The sequence below is a fragment of the Corvus moneduloides genome, chromosome 31 (assembly GCF_009650955.1).
Source record: "Corvus moneduloides isolate bCorMon1 chromosome 31, bCorMon1.pri, whole genome shotgun sequence".
NCBI lineage: Eukaryota > Metazoa > Chordata > Aves > Passeriformes > Corvidae > Corvus > Corvus moneduloides.
The window spans coordinates 1,145,752-1,164,988 of NC_045506.1; the positions used below are offsets into that span (position 1 = coordinate 1,145,752).

General features: G+C 54.3%; 3 protein-coding genes across 7 annotated transcripts; 2 read left to right on the forward strand and 1 right to left on the reverse strand.

The window, feature by feature from the left end:
• The first annotated feature begins 254 nt into the window (after positions 1-254).
• On the forward strand, positions 255-6,689 carry LOC116436880 (zinc finger protein 436-like). 5 transcript variants are annotated; one of them, XM_032094303.1, is made up of 5 exons: positions 255-397; positions 2,483-2,614; positions 3,372-3,466; positions 3,795-3,893; positions 4,678-6,689. In XM_032094303.1, the coding sequence occupies exons 3-5, from the start codon at positions 3,379-3,381 to the stop codon at positions 6,552-6,554; spliced, it is 2,064 nt and encodes a 687-aa protein (XP_031950194.1). In that variant the 5' UTR covers positions 255-397; positions 2,483-2,614; positions 3,372-3,378; the 3' UTR covers positions 6,555-6,689. The 5 variants fall into 5 exon arrangements, with proteins under 5 accessions (XP_031950194.1, XP_031950196.1, XP_031950192.1 ...); XM_032094301.1 differs by lacking the exon at positions 255-397 and adding an exon at positions 1,995-2,206; XM_032094302.1 differs by lacking the exon at positions 255-397 and adding an exon at positions 1,995-2,206 and having other exon boundaries at positions 2,486-2,614.
• Positions 6,690-7,274: 585 nt separating this feature from the next.
• LOC116436909 (zinc finger protein CKR1-like) lies at positions 7,275-10,236 on the reverse strand. The gene is made up of 3 exons (XM_032094359.1): positions 10,011-10,236; positions 9,413-9,557; positions 7,275-9,033 (listed from the first exon to the last, which is right to left on the reverse strand). Exons 2-3 carry the CDS (start codon positions 9,498-9,500, stop codon positions 7,718-7,720), a joined length of 1,404 nt encoding a protein of 467 aa, XP_031950250.1. The 5' UTR covers positions 9,501-9,557; positions 10,011-10,236; the 3' UTR covers positions 7,275-7,717.
• IL4I1 (interleukin 4 induced 1) lies at positions 10,143-19,144 on the forward strand. The gene is made up of 8 exons (XM_032094325.1): positions 10,143-10,261; positions 11,161-13,991; positions 15,727-15,941; positions 16,476-16,588; positions 16,777-16,978; positions 17,366-17,434; positions 17,673-17,806; positions 17,994-19,144. The coding sequence occupies exons 2-8, from the start codon at positions 13,979-13,981 to the stop codon at positions 18,817-18,819; spliced, it is 1,572 nt and encodes a 523-aa protein (XP_031950216.1). The 5' UTR covers positions 10,143-10,261; positions 11,161-13,978; the 3' UTR covers positions 18,820-19,144.
• Positions 19,145-19,237: the final 93 nt, after the last annotated feature.

Here is a 19,237-nt window from a genome sequence, read left to right on the forward strand (position 1 = left end):
ACTGGGACATAAAGGGCGTGGCCATGTGGAATAGCGGAGCGAGGGGGTGGGGGTTAGGGGGGGGTGGTGGTCAGTGGGGGTGGTCAGTGGGGGTGGTCAGTGGGGGTGGTGGTCAGTGGGGGTGCGGCTAGGCTTGCGCAGGAGATTACAAGGCCGCGACGGCCGCCCCCCCACGGGTCGCGTGGAGCGCAGGGGGCGATGCCCATAAGGCCCCATGGGAGGGGCCTGGGGGCCACTGTGGGGGTGGGGGAGTTGGGGGTCCCTATAGGATTTGAGAAGGGGTATCGGAGTCTGTGAGGTACTGGGAGAGGGGAGGGGTCCCCTACCGGTTGCTCAGACAGGGGAGCTCCCTATAGGATGCAGGAGGAGGTTGGATGTCTCAGTCCCAGTAGAACAGGTGAGGTGTCTATCGGGGTCTATAGAATATTTTTGCGGGTCCATCTCTATGGAATTCGGAGGGGTGTATCGGGGTTTATAGGTTTTTTTATAATCCTGTAGGATTAGGGTGGGTGTATCAGGTTGTATAGGATGACTTTGGGGAATTCCTGTAGGATTGAGGGGGTTTACCGGGGTCTATAGGATGTTTTTTTCGGTCGCTGTAGGGTTGGGGGGGCAGAGGGGTTGTTCGGAGGTGTATAGGCTGCTGGGAGGGGAAACCCTATAGGTTTTAGAAAGATCCCTGACAGTAGGGGGGGGGCGGGGGGCTGCAGAGGGCCCTATGGTTATTTTCAGGGTCTTCATAGGATGTTGGGGGCTTCCTGGCGTGAGGGGGTGAGAGTGGAGCTTTTTTGGGGTGGTTTTCACAGCATCAGCCTCTCTGCCATGTCCCCAGGGGTGTCACAGATCCACTCCAGGAACCTGAATTCAGGGAAAAATTACTCAAAACCTCCAGATGGACAAAAACGACCCCAAAACCACCTAGCGCACACTCGTCAGCCCTCTCCTTTTCAGTCGGGATTTAGAGATTAACATCCCTACTGGGAACAATCCCTCCTGCATGAGACACATGGAGGACACAACAGCTTTTCTTTACGTTTCCTCACTGTCTGTGATGAGATTGGCTTTGGGGAGGAAATACTTTGTTACCACAGGGTCGGGGAAGGCAGAAATTTGGGTTAAAAATGGTTAATTTGGGGTCAGAGCGGAGCTGCCCTCTTCCGAAATGGCGGCCTCGCCTTCAGGTAGGGCGTGAGGGAAAATGGCCGCGGCCTCCCCTTCCCCATTGCCGCGCGGGCGGCCCGGCTCAAGATGGCGCCTGCCGCCCGAAGCCTTAGGCACCATCTTGGGTGAGGGCAGCCAACCGCCGTTGCCACGCCGACGTGCCCTGTCGGATGGCAAAGCCCGCAAAACGCCCGCCCCGCGGGGAAACGACGTTTTGGGCTCCAAACTCCTCATGGGGGGGGGGGGGGGGGGGTGTCTTAGTATATTTGAGGGGGTGCTCCTTGATGTCGCGACATGCCCCCATTGACAGAAGACTCCCTTTTTACCCTCAAAATCTGCCCCTTTTCCTGCTGCGAAGGGTCACGGCAGCCGCCGCAATGGGGGGTCCTGTGGCCCCGCAGCCCCTTCCCCTCAGCCCACACTGGTTAAAACACTCCCAGTACCTCCCCCCGCTCCAAATTTAGGGCGTTTTGTCCCAAAATGATCCTTGATGTGTTTAGCACCAGTAAATTTAGAGGGTCACTCCGCAGCCCCCACAAGCAAAGTGACGCTGGGGCTCATCCCCATCCCCACAGAGAGGCGGGAGAATCCCAAAACTGCTTTTTTTTTTTTTTTTCACATTTTGAGGAAAACAACACCCCACCAGGACATTAGTGAGCATTTTTTTCTCTGTGCAAAGTGGTTTTTTTTAAATTTCCGCCCAGCCCCGCTGCTCTTGCCGCCAGAGGGCCCCGGCCATTGTGCACAGCACTTTTCTCCCTCTTCCCCCCCAACCCCCCCCCCCCCCCCCCGCCTTTTTTTTATTAATTCCTTCTTTCCTTCCTTCCTTCCTTCTTTCCTTCCTTCCTTCTTTCCTTCCTTCCTTCCTTCCTTTTTTAAACTCTTATCGTTTAGGATATCGGGGGGACGGGGCTCATCCGCTCCCCACGTGCGCGTCCCCACTTTTTTGGGGAAAAAGGGGCTTTTTTTTGGAAAGTAAAGGGACGGGGGTGGGGCGGGCGCCTTTGCCGACAGCACCTCCCGAGCCGGAGAGCCGGACCTGCAGGTAACAGGGAGATTCGCGTTGGGATGTGGAAAAAAAAGGCAGAAAATGGCTTGTTTTTCCCCATCCCCGTCCTTCCATCCTCCATCCTTCCCTCAGGGTCCTGGATTCCCTCCCCTCCTCCCCCCCCTCCCCCCCTTCCAGTCCCAGGGAAGAGGGAAAATGATAAAAAAAACCCCAAGACCTCCCCACCCCCCACCCCAAAATCCACCCCGTTGTCCTTTCACCTCGGTGGGGTTCCTTCGGATGTGGCGATCCCTTTATTTCCATTTATTTTAGTAGGATGGCAAAACACCGAGGAATAAATGAAGCAGGATGAGATGCTGGTGGGGGCTCCAAAATAAATAAAAATAAAGGGAAAAATAGCAGGAGGGATCCGTGCTGGAAATCGGCCGTTTATGCCCAGCATCAGTAAGTCGCTCAGAACCTGCAAATCCACCCTTTTCCCAACCCGTCCTCCAGGATTTAAATTAATAAAAATGAAACGAATAATTCGGATCCTTATGGACCCGCTGCTTCCCGAGGAGGATGAGGAAGGACGGGGGGAGCAATGGGAATTTGCTTTTCCGTGATTTTTGTAAAGGAAAGCATCAAAGACTCTTCCTACAGCTGGCAAAACTCCAGGTTTTCCCCTAACGCTCAGGGGATAATGGGGAAATAATGGGGTGGTTTATCGTTTTTGGGCAGGAGGAGTGATTGCTGGGGGGGTTGGGGATGATTGTGACGGGATTCTCTGGGAAGAGATTCCTAGACTCTGGGGATGAGCACCCAGTGTTTGGTGCATTGGGAATGAGCTGTGTGGGTAAAATTTGCGTGAAAATGAATTTTAGGGTCCAGATCTCTCAGCATAGCCTTGTCTGCAGATGACAGAAACTTGTTCTTCCTGGAAGGGGTTTTATCCCTTTTCAGTTACTTTTTAAGGAATCTTTGCATTTCTGTTCTCCCTTTCTGCTTCTTCCTGCCTATTAATTTTTGGAAAAAAGGAAAATTCCTGAGGCAGTAGGGGCAAAAGGTTGGAATTTCCTGCAGCACTGTGGGGGGAAGGATGGAGGGGTTTGTTTACCACCTGTCCCACGCCGTGATCCAACTTGGCCACGCCGTTGCCTTATTAGGGAATAATTATCCATTAAATTTTCAGTGCTTAATCCTCTCTTCTGGGTTCCCACAGCCCGGCCATGGAGCCCTGTGTGGTGCTGGACCCACGACAGAGAGCGCTGTATCGCGACGTGATGCAGGAGAGCTACGAGACACTCATGGCACTGGGTGAGGAGCCCACCCCTTCCCAGTGGAAAATTTGGGGATGGGATGGATGATTCACCTTGTTGGAATGCAAGGGGTGCAGGGCAGGGCAGCACCTACAAATCCCCCTTTTCCCAACCTGTCCTCTGGGAATAATAATAAATGAACGATTGGGATCCTCACCCACTTGCTGCTCCCCAAGGAAGATGAGGAAAGGCAGGGGGAGCAGTGGGAATCAACTTCTCCATTATTTTCTGGCAGAGGACAGCACTAAACCCTCTTACTACAGTTGGGAAAACTCTGGTTTTCCCCACAAACTCAAGCTCCGGGGATGAAAAATTATGTTTTCCAGAATTCCCCATTTCCAAGCCTGACCTCCTGTCCCGCCTGGACCACGGGGAGGAACCGACAGCCCTGGATCTCCACATATCCCAGGATACCCCAGCTGCAGGTGAGGCTCCAATTCTGCTCCTGCACGTGCAGGAGGGGGTTTTTTGCTGCCCATCCTTCCCTAAAACAGGTGGAATAAAAAGCAGAAGGGTTCCTTTCCCCTTCGCCTTCCTTTTCCCACCACCTTCCCCTGTTCCCAGCCCCAGAATTACCCAACAAGTTGTATCTGTTCAAAAAGGAGCCTGTGGAGCAGTGGGAAAAAATGCTGAGAAGGGATTTAATCCATGAAATAGGTAATGGATAATGGGCAAACTCTGGGTTAGAAAAACAGATTAAAAGTTTAGGACACTACTCTCAGACCTGGAGGAGGCACTTCCTCCTGGAGACCCTCCTGGAACTTTCTCCGGGAAGTTCCTCCTGGAGGAGGAACTTAACAAAACCTGGGAGAGAAATTTGTTGTTGAGAACTGAACACCAGGAATGCAGAATTTATAAAGTACAAAGACACATCGCATAAACCAGAGATGCTCATTCCGGGAAAAAAGGTAATAAAAAGGCAGAAAATGTGGATAATCGGCGTGAGAAGAGAGAAATAAAAAACTAATTGAAGATAGAATGTTAATTAATTAAGAGAACTACATAACTTGTGAGGCAATGAGTGCTAATTCCTTTTTCTGCTAAAATATGTAAATCGTTCAAAGTTTTGATACTTTTGGTGGAGTGATCCCAAAGTACCTTCGGCGTTGAACAAAGGAATGTCGAATAAAGGAATGTTTCCAACCCAGCACATTCACTGGGGACTTTGTTTCTTGGTTTTTCTTTGTGTCTGGCTGTCTTTGCCTACAGAGCATGGAGCAGGAGCAGGGCAGGAAGCACCTCAGGAAGAACCTGCTGAGGAAAAGCCCAACGCAGACAAGAAGCACCCTCAGCTCTCCGCAAGCTGGAGCGAGAACCACGCTGCCAACACCTGCGGCGAGTGTGGGAAGACCTTCAGCCACAAATCAGCCCTAGTGAAGCACCGGAAAATCCACACTGGCGACCGCCCACACACATGTCCTGACTGCGGGAAGGGCTTCATCCAGCGCTCCGACCTCACCATCCACCGGCGTGTGCACACAGGTGAGCGGCCCTACGGCTGCCCCGAGTGCGGGCGCCGCTTCAGCGTCAGCTCCTCGCTGCTCACGCACCGGCGCACGCACGTGCCCGGCACCACTCGGCCTGACCGCTGCCCTCAGTGCGGCCGCAGCTTTGCTGACGCTGCAGCGCTGGCCCGGCACCAGAAGAGCCACCTGGGCGGGAAGCCCTTCGAGTGTGGCGTGTGCGGCAAGGCCTTCGCCTGGAGCTCCCACCTGGAGCGGCATCGCCGCATTCACACCGGGGAGAAGCCCTTCCAGTGCACGGAGTGTGGGCGGGCCTTCGCCTGGAGCTCCCACCTCGACCGCCATATGCGCACCCACGTCACCACCATCGCCGCCGGGGATGAGGAGGGTGTGGAGGCAGAAGAGGAGCCACCGCCGGCCCCGCGGAAATGTGCCGACTGCGGGAAGCGCCTCAACCACCAGACAGACCCACAGCGCTTTAAGCACAAGGGCACGCAGACCCCGCTGGCTGGCGCCGGCGCTGACCTTGCGCCACAGCCCCACTGCTGCGAGCAATGCGGGAAGTACTTCAGCCACAGCTCGGGCCTGCTCAAGCACCGACACGTGCACAGCTCCGAGCGGCTGCACCCCTGCCTGCACTGCTCACGCCGCTTCCGCTGCAGCGCAGCCCTGGCCAAGCACCGGCGCAGCCACGCACAGCCGTCCAACAACACTGACAATGCCACGCCAGCCACAGAGGAAGCAGCCAAACCGTACCCGTGCGGGGCGTGCGGGAAGAGCTTCGGGTGGGTGTCACACCTGGAGCGGCACCGCCGCGTGCACACTGGGGAGAAGCCATTCCGCTGCGGAGAGTGCGGGCGCGGCTTCGCTGTGAGCTCCCACCTGGAGCGGCACCGGCGGGTGCACACGGGCGAGCGACCCTTCCATTGCGGCGACTGTGGCAAGAGCTTCGCCGTCAGCTCCACGCTAGTGGCACACCTGCGCACCCATGGCGCTCAGCCCGGCCAACCCCACGCCTGCCCCGAGTGCGGGAAGGGTTTCGGCTCACCGGCCGGGCTGGAGCGGCACCGGCGGCTGCATCGCGGCGAGAAGCCGTATCAGTGTGGGCTCTGCGGGAAGGGCTTCTCCTGGAGCTCCCACTACGACCGGCACCGGCTCACACACACTGGGGAGAAGCCCTTCTCCTGCGCCCACTGCGGGAAGTGCTTCGGCCGCAGCTCCCACCGCAACCGACACCAACGTGCCCATGCCCAGCGCGGCCCCGAAAAGCGCCACGTGTGCCCTGATTGCGGCAAAGCCTTCAGCCTTGGCACGGCCCTGGCGGCCCATCAGCGCCTGCATGGTGCCGGTGCCCGCAGCCCCCTGTCCCTGCTGCCACCCGCATGGTGGGAGGGTGAACAACGAGGGGGGACAGCCACACCCCCTGAGCTGTGGCCTGAGGATCCCAGCTCTGCTTTCCAGAAGCATTCCATGCCTTCCTCCTCTGCAGCGCCCAGGGGCTGGGCGGTCAAAGCTCTCCTGCCCCTCACTGGGGCATGGAGGCCTGGGCAGGGGGACGCCCTGCAAAGTGATGCCGCAACCCTGCCAGAGCCCTGGGTGTCCCTTCCTCCTACCAGCTCCTGAGGTGGGACTGGGGTGCTCAGAGTCCTCCTCTAGTTTTGGGGACACCCCATGGAGAGTGGTCTGTGCTCCTGCCCCAGGATGGGAAAGGGTTTGGGGGCCCAGGATACCCCAGAATGAGGGTCAGGGTGGGGATGGGGGGTGAAGCAGTGGGAAGGGGGCACAGGGAGGGGCAGCCATGCCTGCCAAAGGGGTTTTGGGGGGAGACGGAGAGGAGGGATGGGGGAGGCTGAGGGTGGATTTGGGGAAAGGCAGATGATCATTTGGGGTGGTGGGGAGACACTTTTCCCTATAACCCTCCTCATCCTCTGCCCTACTATTAGGGGGGTAAAAGTGGGGGACACAACTCGGGTGCATGGCAGGGTGAAACCACACAGGGAACCCCCTTCCTTGGGGATTTCTGGGGGCAAACAGCTCAGAAAAGAACCCTGGGGACCTGTACCCATCACCAGCACTGCTGGAACCTCCCCAGACTCTGCCGGGGATGCACCAAGGACAGGTTGGGATGCATTAAGGTGGGAATGCTGGAGAAGCCAGGCCAGGTTTCCTGGGCTTGGAGTGACAGTTAATAAAGTAGAAGGTAGTTGAGCCAAAAAGCAAAACCCCTCCGTGTGTGTCCACGTGGTTTTTGTCTCTGGGGAAGAAGAAGGTGCTCACGGGCTTTCCTACCTGGAGAAGGGAAAGCATCAGAGCACAGGGTTGGAGCACAAGGAGACACAGGTGTCCATGAGGTATGGGACTCCCAGTTTATTCCTGCCCTGTGCCAGCACCTCCTGCTCATCCTGAGCATCTTGCCCCCTCCATCCCCTTCTCCCACCGGCTGGCAGCACGAAGTAGGCACACCACCACTGGATTTTCACATCAGAACCAGCCCGGGTTCCCCCACCCTTCCCTGATGGAGCCAAGCGCCATTTCCTTCGGGAATAGGCTCCTTCTCCCCCAGGTTGTCCCTTTTCTGGGGTCTGGACTGCAGTGGGTGCAATGTTCACCCACTGCTGTGGGGAGACACCAGGGCAGATAAATCCCACCCTGTGCCATGACAGAGCACCCCTGTCACCCACCCCAGTGCCCTTCAAGTGTCACTTGGTGTCCTTTGGCTTGTCCCCAAGACAAGTTTTCCCTCGGCTGTCTCTCCACATCCCTCACACCGAGGTGGGTCTTAGTCCTTAGGGCTCCTCACCGCTGTGAGCTCCAGGCGTGTCCCCCCCGAGCCGTGTCCTGGCAAGGGGCGACGGCCCCACGGCCTTGGGGAGGTGGCTACGGCGGTGCTTGGCGAGGTGCGAGCCCTGGCTGAAAGCCTCGCCGCACTCGGGGCACTCGAAGGGCTTCTCGCCGGTGTGAACACGGCGGTGCCGCTCCAGGTGGGACGCCCAGGCAAAGCCCTTCCCACAGTCGCCGCAGGTGTAGCTCTTGTGCTTGGCGTGGCCGCGCTGATGCTCCAGGAACGGGGGGGCTTCCCCAAAGCGCTTCCCACAGTCATCGCACTTGTAGGGCCGCTCCGGCGAGTGGGTCTTGCGGTGCTGCAGCAGATGCGCCTTCTGGGTGAAGCGCTCGCCACAGCTGCTGCAGGGGAAGGGCCGCTCGCCCGTGTGGACGCGTCGGTGCCGCTCCAGGTGGGATGCCCACACAAAGCCCTTCCCGCAGTCAGCGCAGCAGTGCGAATGCTCCCGGCGGTGGCACCGCTGGTGCCGCGCCAGTGCCGGCCCCGCCCGGAACAGCTTCCCACAGTCCCCGCAGCGCAGTGGCTTCCTGCCCAGGTGCGTGCGGCGGTGCCGCGCCAGGTCGGAGCTCTGGCAGAAGGTCTTCCCGCAGGCCGGGCAGCGGTGCGGCCGCTCGCCCGTATGGCTGCGGCGGTGCTTGGCAAGGTGTGAGCCCTGGCTGAAAGCCTCGCCGCACTCGGTGCACTCAAATGGCTTCTCGCCAGTGTGGACACGGCGGTGCCGCTCCAGGTGTGATGCCCACACGAAGCCCTTTCCGCAGTCCCCACACTTGTGGGGTTTGTTGGCGGCATGGCCACGGCCATGGGCCGCCAGCTCGGCTGCAATGGCAAAGCGCTTCCCACAGTCACCGCACTTGTGCGGGCGGTCACTGGCGTGGGTGCGGCGGTGTTGCAGCAGGTGCGAGCTCTGGCTGTAGGTCTCACCACACTCAGGGCAGCCAAAGGGCCGCTCGCCTGTGTGGACGCGCCGGTGCCGCTCCAGGTGCGATGCCCACGGGAAGCTCTTCCCACAGTCGGTGCAGCCAAATGGCCGCTCCCGGGCCGGTCCTTTGCCGCGCAGGGGTTTGACACAGCTGAGTTTGGGGAGCGCGGTGGATTTGGGGGTCCCGGGAGGCACGGCTTTGTCCGGGCGCTTCGCTTTGCGCCTGTTGGAGCCGAGGGACTTCTCCCGCTCCAGGCTGTGGGATGAGTGCGGTCCGAGCCCGGCACTGCTCTCTGATGCTCCGTTCTCTGCTGCTTTTTCACTCACCAGCCCCTGAGCTGCTGGGAAAGGGGAGAAGCAGGAAAAGGTGAAAGTGTGAGGAGTAGGATTTAAAACAACAGAGCAGCAACAGGATTCCCCTTAAAAATCTTGTTCTCCTAGAGAGCAGGAAGAGAAATACAACAGGGACCTGATCCCAGTTTGAACTGGGAATGTGGAGATGTCAAGGGCACTCCAGTGCCAGAGTTTTCAGTTTAAATTAGGAGAGATCAGTAACATCTTCCTGCAGAAAAAAAAATAAGGAGAGGGCTGGGGTTTGAGGAAATCCCCCTGGAATTTGCCCGCATCTCTCCGCCCCTCTTCCCAAACTGCTTTGCTTGAAGCAAGGAAAGGATAGGGGAATATACAACAGGGAAAGAGAGATTTTTGGGGTGTCCTTACCCAGGGACATGAGGGTCTCATAGCTCTCGTGCATCACGTCGCGGTACAGGGCCTTCTGCCGCGGATCCAGCAGTACCCACGGCTCCATGGCAGGAGGGAGCACCGGGACAATGCAGACTCCTCCCTCGGGGCTCCCCAAAATCCCCTGCAGGGAGGAGAAATCCCTTGAAATCAAGGAATTCCCCCCCACAGCGCTTCCTGCTCGGGATTTGATGCTTTTCCTGTGGTCACTTCGAGGAATATCGGGTTTTCACAGTCCCTCAATCCGGGACTAATCCTGAGCGTCCCCGGCGCAACGCGGGAGCAGCGGGGCAGGAGGGTCCCTGCTTTTCCCCCCTCCTTTCTGGCAGACCCCATCCTACAGCAATCCCAGCCTCCCGGTTCCCCCACTCCCCATCCCACCGGGAATCAGCGATGGGGCCCTGGGGGCTGTATCCTAGGAGGATCCCCATCCCTGTGGAGCCCAGGGCTTCCTCTCCATCCTGCCTATCCCTTGTCCTCTCCCCAGAGGAGCTGCTGCTCCCGGGAACATACCCCCTGCCGTCTCTAGCCCCGCTGGGAGCCGAACCACATCCCTGCTCCTCTTTCGCCCCGTTACCTGCCGGCCGAGCCTGGAGCTGCTTCCACAGGGCTTTTCCTTAGGAGAAGTGTCCTCCCTTCCCACGCTGAGACTGAAGGGAAGGGGCGATGCCCAGACGCCCCATTGCACTCCCAGGACCACAAAGCCTCCCACAGCACGACACAATGGAGGCGATGCCGAGCATGGCTCCGCTCCGGAAGCCCGAGCCGGTATCCGGGAGATCGAGGAGAAGCCAAGAACCAGCTCCGCTTACCCAGAGCCCTCTAGAGGTAACCCAGTCGCAGACCCGTCCCCGTACCTCCCACAGACCCTTTGGAACCGTGGGAACACAAGGGATCGCCCCCCCGCCCTCTCCTTCCCCGCCTCTTCCTCCCCCCCTCTTCCCCACGCTTCTGCCCTGCCACCCGCCCTGTCCCCCCAGTTGGGACCCAGAGGGTTTGAGGACCCTGCTGGAAGCTCGGCCAGGGAGGTTGAGATAACAGGAGCAGGGATGGACCGAGTGTTGGGAATGTGGAAAGGGCTCGCTGGGATTCCCCCCCAGGTGAGAGAGGGAATGCTGCTGGTTCCCCATCGCCAGCGGGCAGGAAGAAATTCGTGGTTTTCACCGGGAAAAGTAGCCCTGATGGTGTTTTCCTGGTGAAAACAGGTGGGTTTTTTCCCCTCAAAACTCCAGGTGAGCTGCTTATAAGAGCCCCAGGAATAAAAGTGGTGGGATAAGCACCCCTAAACCCACAGGCTGAGGCAGGAGGAAACCCCAGATCCTCAGGGTCCCCAAAGGGCTCCAGCAGCCACCAGGGAGCAATTGCAGGGGCCAGCAGCTCCAGAATTGCTCTTCCCATCACCCCACACTACTTTGGAGTAGAAAACAGCTTGGGAAGAGGTTTATTCCTGGGAAAACTAAATGAAATTGGGAAGGGGGGCCTGCAAAGGAAGCAGGAAAGCCCAAGTGCTGGGAAGATGAACCTCGAGGATGAGGAGGGTAATGTAGGTCTCTGGCAGTGTCAGGGTGGATGAGTGGTATAAGGCACCAGACTCAAGGCCCTGCTTTCCCTGCTGTGGGAATTCTGGTTTCCAAATGGAGGTGTGGGCTCAAATCCTACTTTTGACACCCACTTTTCCTAAAAACTAATTTTTTAATATAATTTTCTGTCTTTTTTTCTTTCCCTAGCCCTGATAAAAATTTGTCCCTGTCGTATCCACTCCCTTCAAACACTGGAAGCCCCAGTAAGATCACCCCAATAAGGAACCTTCAGTTCTCCGGGAACTCCATCAGCTCCATGTCCTTCCCATGAGGAGAACCCCAATTTTGAACACTTTCATCCAAGAACTTCCTCCCCGGTGCATTCATTTCTTGAATTATGCCCCCAATCCCAAAAGTTTTGCCTTGGAGTCGCACGAGTACGTGCAACAGGTGTATCCCGGGAATCCTCTGGGCGAGCAGGAAGTGAAGGACAAGAAAATGTTTTGAAAGGGCATCTTTCCTCAACAGGACCTGCCCACACTTCTCCAACCTGTGCCTGCCGGCCCAGATACTCATTAAGGCTAATTACCTTGTTAATAAATCCACACGGGTTTTTCCCTCCCTGTGCTTTACATATGCGGTCCTTTTTCATCACAGGGAAACGCTCCGAGGTGGACACCCTCCCCCATTCCAAGTGCTCTCCAACACATGCATGATGTCCCACACAACATGTGGAATGAAATCCCACTTTTTTCCCACTCCTTCCATTAAGAAAAGTCAACCTTAAAACCAGAAAACAACCATTTGGAAGGAAATCACCATCCCTTCTCCCGCCCTCAGATTCCCTGGGATTTCCGTCCCTCCCGCCATCCCTCTCCGAACCTTGTGATGCAACTGGAGGCAGGCGGAAACTCATCTTCCCGTAATCTTCAGGGAATCAACAGATCAAGAAAGCAGGAAGATGGGAGGGACAACTTTTGCAACTGGTGGATTGCTGGTGCCCAGAAAATAAATCCCCATCATCGAGGCTGATGGCAAAGCAACTTGTTGGGACATGCATTAATCCAGGTCTTACCAGGACAATGTGAAACCAGCTGCCCTCACTCCAAACTCTCTGCTGTTCCTGGGAATATGTGTCCATGCCAGTTCCATTATGCAATTCCCAAATTCTTCATAATTTTTTATTCCAGATAGAGAAAATGTGTGGTTTTGGAAGTTCAGCATCGACACACCACAGGGGAACAACCAGCGAACCACAAATCACGAAACATAAAACCAGACCCGAACCAAGAGGGGTTTTTTTTCCAAAAAAATGACACTTTTACCTTTTTTCAATCCAACTGGTGGATTTTCTTAAATGGGGATGTGCTCCAAGACAAAAAAAAAAAAAAAAAAAAAAAAAAAAAAAAGGAAAACCTTTCAATCCTTCAGTTTTTCTTAGAAGGAAGCTTTCCACAGGTGTTTGTCACCCAATTTTAACCAAGACAGCACAGTGACACCCATTCAGAAGGGGTTGTCCCTGCTAATGGGCCATCATGAACTCAAAAACCATCAAGGGCCCCAAAAATATCCTATGACTCGTAGGATTGCATCATTCCATTGTGAAACTCCCCACCCTGGATGTACCACCTGGATCTGATCACATATAATCTCGAGGTCTAGGTACTTGGGAGGCCACCACCACTGGACGGATCCAGAGGAGGGCCAGAACTTCCACAGGGCCACCGGCTAAGACTGCAACCATCACTTCGACAGCACTGAAACTACTGCTTAATCAGACTGTGACCACCACCCCGACTCACAGGGGCCAGTTTGTACTCTGTGGTTTTAAGCCAGTTTTCTGTATTCATTGCATTTATTGTAATTTTGCTATTAAGTTGTAACTACGACTTAAAATCTCTCACAAGGTATTTGTTTGGGGTTAATTTCCCCTGCTGGTTTACTTTCAAACCAGCACAGCCTGGAACGTGGTATTGGGAATCCTGCAGGAACCATAAAAACACCCCCACACTCCACCAAAAAGCAAAATTCTGGGCAAAACCCACATTGTGGCTTCTCCCGAGGAGATCCCTTGAACACAGCACCAGAACCCCCCAGTTTCCATGTCACAATTCCAGCTAAACCAGGAGATCCCATAAATGCAATCTGCAAAGACCCTTGACACCAATCTCCAAAATTCTACCTAAACTTTGACAGTTGGACAGAATGTTCCTCTATCCTGAGGTATTTTATGATCATATTTAATGAAATCCCACGGTTTTGTGGAGATTGAACAGGACAAAGCCTGATGAGGGCATTGTCTCCAAAAAGGAGACTTGAGCTCTTGATCCAAGAACCAAGGGATGGTTCCTCAGATGGGTTTACGGTGCTTTGGCAAGTCCAAGGTCTCCATTCTGGAAAAATGCTGGTCTCAGTTCTAGAAAAACACCCAGTTTTTGCCATTTCAGTGATGTTCTGGATGATCTTTAAGGTCTCCTTCCCACCTAAACAATTCTTCGTCCCCTCTATTCTAATGGAGACAAGATCAAGCCAAAATTGTGCAACACCCAAGTAGATTAATTTTCCCTGGAAATGCTCGTTTTCATCCCTGAAATAATATATTGGATGCCAGCTCGAGGTCTTCCCTGGGTTCAGAAGGAGCCCCATGATGGTTACTCAGATTTCAGCGGGCTTTGTGCAATACTGGAAAAAAAAACACAGATGATTGTTCCCTTCTGGGAAATCTCTGCCTTTGGTGGAGCAGGGTGCGGTCACTGTACTGGGGTAAACGTGGCACATCCCGAAACATGCCGTGGACTGGTGGCTTTATGCCGGTGAATAAAGGGGAAAGAAACCCGGCAGAGGAACTGGCTCTGCTCAATTGCTGGTTCCCCTTCTCATGACAAATCCCACTTCACTCCCTTCCGTGTTGCACTGATTGGCAGAGGTTTTTCTGGAAGCACAAGCTTGCTTTTTTTTCTTCCCCTAAGCCAGGGTATAAAATGAATTCCAATCTCAGCAGAGGATTCATCTTCCTCCTGGCACGATGACTGGGATTGGTGAGTGACTCCTCCCCTCAATCCTGAGCTTTCTGTGGTTTTTTCCCAGTTTTCTTTCATCTTCAGTGCCTGGGTTTGGTGTTTTGGTTCCATCTGGTTCCATCTGGTTCCATCTCTGGGCCACGTCCCAAGAGCACAGCCACAAACCTCCCTTTTTCCAGCTGGACTGTTCCATGGTCACCTGGACCTCCGGACACTGTGGGCAGGGGGAGACCTCCCTTCAGATCTGGGGCATGGGATTATCCTGGTTTTTCAGGAAACACAGGCACGAGCTTGGAGTCTCTGAGGGCCATCCTGGAGGATGCCTCCATGCTCCAGGTTGGTGGTTTCTCCACATCTTCCCCAAAAACACCTGATGGAAGATGGAGATTCAGCAGACACCTCCAAGAGCTGGTCCCAGGGTATTTGCTCTGATCTCCAAACAGGATCTCCCAAATGGTCCACTGTTTTTTTCCAATCCAGCCATGATGATTCTGTGACCAGGGCACATCAATCCAACCATATCCCACTGTTAACAGGACAACTGGAGCAGATTCTTCCTAAATATTTTTTACACTCGTGATTAGTATCTGAATCAGCTCAAGGGGCTGTGGAAACACCTGCCTCAGGTGTTGGATGATAAAGCTCCAAGGTGGATTCCCGGCAGATCCACCCGAGATATGTGACAGATCTGGGGCTGCTCTAGGAAAAAAACCCACAATTCCCAGGCATTTTCCAGCAGTGAGAATTACCCAAAGTGGGGTTTCCAAAGCTTTTTGTTTTTCCCTGGAAGAAAAATAGCAGCACTTGGGAGAAGGAAAAGAAAATTAAATTTGCTCTTTAGTTGTTCTGAAGAACAGAAACCAAAACTAGGAAAATCCCGAGGGGGGGGCGGGGGGGGGTGGGGCAGAGTGTGGTGCTCAGCCCAAATGTTCTTTCACTGTGAAAATGTTAAACAATGTTGTGTCTGTTCTGGTGGAAATGGTCGGTTTGGGTCTGTTTGCTGCTCCCTGTGGGCATCTCAAAGACACAATAATTTTAAATGAGAGAAATTTAAACTGGGAGGGAGTTTTAAAAGGAGGGGATTTTAAAGGGGAGAATTTTAAAGGAGGGAATATTAAAGAAGGGAATTTTAGAGGAGGAAATTTTAAAGCAGAGTAAAATTCTCTTCTCTAAAATTAAGTAGAGAATTTTTAATTAGGGAATTTTAAAGAAGATAAATCCCATCTCTCTTCATCCCTCTAATCCGTCCATCTTTCTGTGAAATTTTATCTCCATCTCTCCTGCCTGTGCAAGTCTTCATCAGATCCATCTGTCCAATCCTGTCTCTTCCCTCCACCTTTCACATAAAAACTTCTCGAATTATCCAGGTATGGGAAAGGTCACTTGGGACAACAAGGTGCCTCAATTCTTTGCACGAGTGACACTAATTACCGTTCTTGGAAGCTTTGGAGCTTATTCTAAGGAGGTCAGAGTCATTTTGAGAGCTCACCACAGCAGCTGTACAAGCAGAACATGAATATGGAGAAATAAAAAATCATCTATGGGTTGATTTCTCTTAAAAAGATGAATCACCATCACCGACATCTCTTGACACCTTTCATGACGGACCTGCTGATGCCAGGGATTTCACAACCACCCCAGTTCCTCTTTTTAGGTCTTGGATACCAATGTCCTTGGAGCCAGTCTGTGCCATCAGGAACGACCTTGAGTGCCAAGGCCATTATTCCCTTCTCTTCTCTTCTTCCCTCCCCAGTCCTCTTCCAAATCCTCCTGCTCGCGGGTGTCCTGAGCGCCAAGCAGTTTCCATGCTTTCCCGAGTATTGTCTCCATGATCAGGACTATGAGGAGCTGCTGGAGATTGTCCGGAATGGGCTGGAGCCCGCAGCTCACCCGGCGCACGTGGTCGTGGTGGGTGCGGGGATTGGCGGGCTGACGGCAGCCAAGCTACTCCAGGAGGCTGGGCACACGGTAGGAATTCCACAAGGCTCTGCTGGGCTTGTTTCCCTCCTCTAAAGGTCTTCCAGGCTGGAGAGGGAAAAGGAAATTAAGTTGGTCAACCACAATGGTGGGAGAAGGAAGGGAAGGCGATTTTTCACCCGACATTGGTTCCTGAGAATCAAATGAGCCCTTCACATTCTGTATTTAGGGCAGCAGAAATCCCAGGGGTTTCCAAACCATCCCACGGCACCTGTGGGTCTCAAAGAGGGTTTCCAAGGCATAGAGGGACAGATTGGTGCTGCTTTCAAAGCCCTTTTGAATCCTGAACCACCTCGAGAACCTTCTCACCAGAGCTGGTGTCCAAATGTGACCCAGGAGTTGGGAAATGAGAAACTGCCCCATAGGCAGAGGTGTCTTGGCCAACAGAGGAGGGTTTGAATCTACAGGTGCTTCATTTGCCATCTGAAGGGGACCTGTCCCACCCTCTGGACCTTCTTTTGCAGGGCGTTTCACGTCAAAGAAGCCATTTCCCAAATGCTTCTGATCTCCACCCACATTTTTTAGGTTACCATACTGGAAACGAGCAGCCGGGTCGGGGGGCGGATCCGGACGTACCGCCCTGAGGGACAGGACTGGTACGTGGAGCTGGGGCCCATGCGCCTGCCAGGCAAGCACAGGTGAGAGCGTGTCCAGCCCCATGGTCAGGTGAGGGACTGGCCCAAGGCACCTGAGCAATCTGGGGACCAATTCGTCCCCATTGCTCCCCTGGGGTTCAGCATCCATGCCAAGGGGACAAAATGCTTTGGTGGCAGAAGTGGGGGCTTGGTTGTTGGCTCCTGGCACCGTCACTCTGCCCTTTTTCCAGGATCGTCCGTGAATTCATCCGCCAGTTCGACCTGAAGCTGAACCCCTTCATCCAGAGGGACAACAACACCTGGTACTTCCTGAAGGGTGCTCGGGTCAGGGCGGAGGAGGTAAACAGGAACCCCGACATCCTGAATTACACAGTGAAGCCATCGGAGAGGGGCAAGAGCGCTGTCCAACTCTACCGGGAGGTACTGAACAAGGTACAAGATTTTCCCGTGGTGTCCCCTCACCTGAACGATGAGTTGGGGAGCACTTGGACAGGAGTTGGAGAAGACTTGGCCATGAACTGGGGAAGACTCAGCCCTGAGCTGGGGAAGAGTAGGGTCCTTATGGAGTGAAAAGTAGAGAGGCTCATTCAGAAACAAGGGCAGGTGGTTGCAAAACCCCTCTTTGTCTACAAGAAATCCTTTGGAATGGGTCCACCAGGACTTGGATGAGCAGAAAATTCCACACCAAGGCAGAGCCGCCTGAAACTTGATGTCCAGAAGCTCCAGGGGTTACCAAACCTTGAACTCCTGAGAGAATTTCGGGCAGCACTTTGGGAAATGGATCTTTTTCCTTTGAACATATCAATGTTTCTTCTCCAGGCTTTTAAGACATTCCAGACCACGGATTGCAGGAAGTATCTGGCTCAACATGACTCCTTCTCCACCAAGGTAACGGGCTGGGGCTCAAGGGTAAATTTAATCCCAACTCTTGATAATTAACCTGCTCTCCCTGCTTTGAGAAGGGTCTATGTCACTCTAGTCCCATTCTCTGACACCTTTTGGATGCTTTTCCCTAATAAATGATCCCTTCTATTTAAAAATGCTGAGAAAGGGTCCAGCACGGCTCCAATGGAGCCCTAACTGAGGTAACAACCTCAGGCTGTTTCTCTTCTCCTGGGATCTCCAGGAATATTTGATCAAGGTGGGGGGGCTGAGCCGAGGAGCTGTTGAGATGATCGGTGACTTGCTGAATGAGGACTCAGGGTTTTACCTGTCCTTCCTCGCCTCACTGTGGGACTTCGACATCTTCGACAAAGAGAGGTGAGTGCTGTCCCTTCAGCCCAACCCTGTTCCCACAACGGGAAACGTCAAGAGTGATTCCAAATGGGAACCACTCGCAGTTCGATGGGGCCTCCAAGCTCCACTGGCATCTCCAGAAGAGCTCAGGTTTTTATGCTCCCTAAACCCTGGCATTCTTCCCACATCTCCCACTTCTCCTCCCTTCCAGCTTTGATGAAATCACTGGAGGGTTTGACCAACTGCCCAGAGCCTTCCACAAGGCGCTGCCCAATATCGTCCAGTTCAACTGCACCGTGGAGAAGATCATGACCAAGGGCAACAAAGTCCGAGTGTTCTACCGTGCTCCGGACACATTGGCCCCGACGATCATCACTGCGGATTACGTCCTTGTCACCTCCAGCGCCAAAGCTACCAGGCACATCCAGTTCCTGCCGCCACTGTCCCCTGCTAAGACCCACGCCCTGCGCTCCATCCACTATGCAAGCGCCTCCAAAATTATCCTGGCGTGCTCTGAGAAGTTCTGGGAGAAGGACGGGATCCACGGAGGGTATTCCATCACCGACCGCCCCTCCCGCTTCATCTACTACCCCAGCCACAACTTCTCCAGCGGGGTGGGCGTCATCCTGGCTTCCTACACCTGGAACGATGATGCCGAGTTCTTCCTGCCCCTCACGGACGAGACGTGCCTGGATGTGGTGCTCCAAGACCTGGCTGACATCCACCAGGTGAGCAAGGAGTACCTGCAGTACACCTGCGACCAGTACGTGATCCAGAAGTGGCAGCTGGACCAACACTCCCTGGGGGCTTTCGCTGCTTTCACCCCGTACCAGTTTGTGGACTACTCGCAGGCCCTGTTCGCTCACGAGGGCCGGGTCCACTTTGCCGGGGAACACACGGCCCAGCCCCACGCCTGGATCGACACCGCCATGAAATCAGCCATCAGGGCCGCCAGCAACATCCACCACGACAGCGGCGAATCCCCGGCGTCAGACAGGGAGTGGTTTGGGAGACTCAGACAGAGGGAAGAGCTCTGAGTGTGCCCCCAGCCATTTTTTGGTAGTGCGAATCTAGTTCTTTCCAAGAAAAATCAGCAGAATTCATCGGCAGCGAAGGTGTTAAAGAACTGAGTGTCTTCAGGCAGGACCAACTGGTTAAACACGTCATGGGGAGAGGAGGGAGCACTGAAATAGTAAATCAGAGTTATAAACACTTAATGGGGGTAGGAGGGAGCACTAAAACCAGGCAGTGGGTTCCAGGACTCTGCTTCCCCTTGTCCACCACTGTAATTCCCAGTTTATTTGTGTGCGAGGCACTTCATGGAATGACTAAGGTGAAATAAAGGTGGGAATTTCTGGTTTCCTTGTGTCTGAGAGCAGTGTCATCACATATATACCACGTCACCATGCTCCAGCCCTTTGGGAAGTCATCACCTTCACTGTCCTCCCCTTTAAG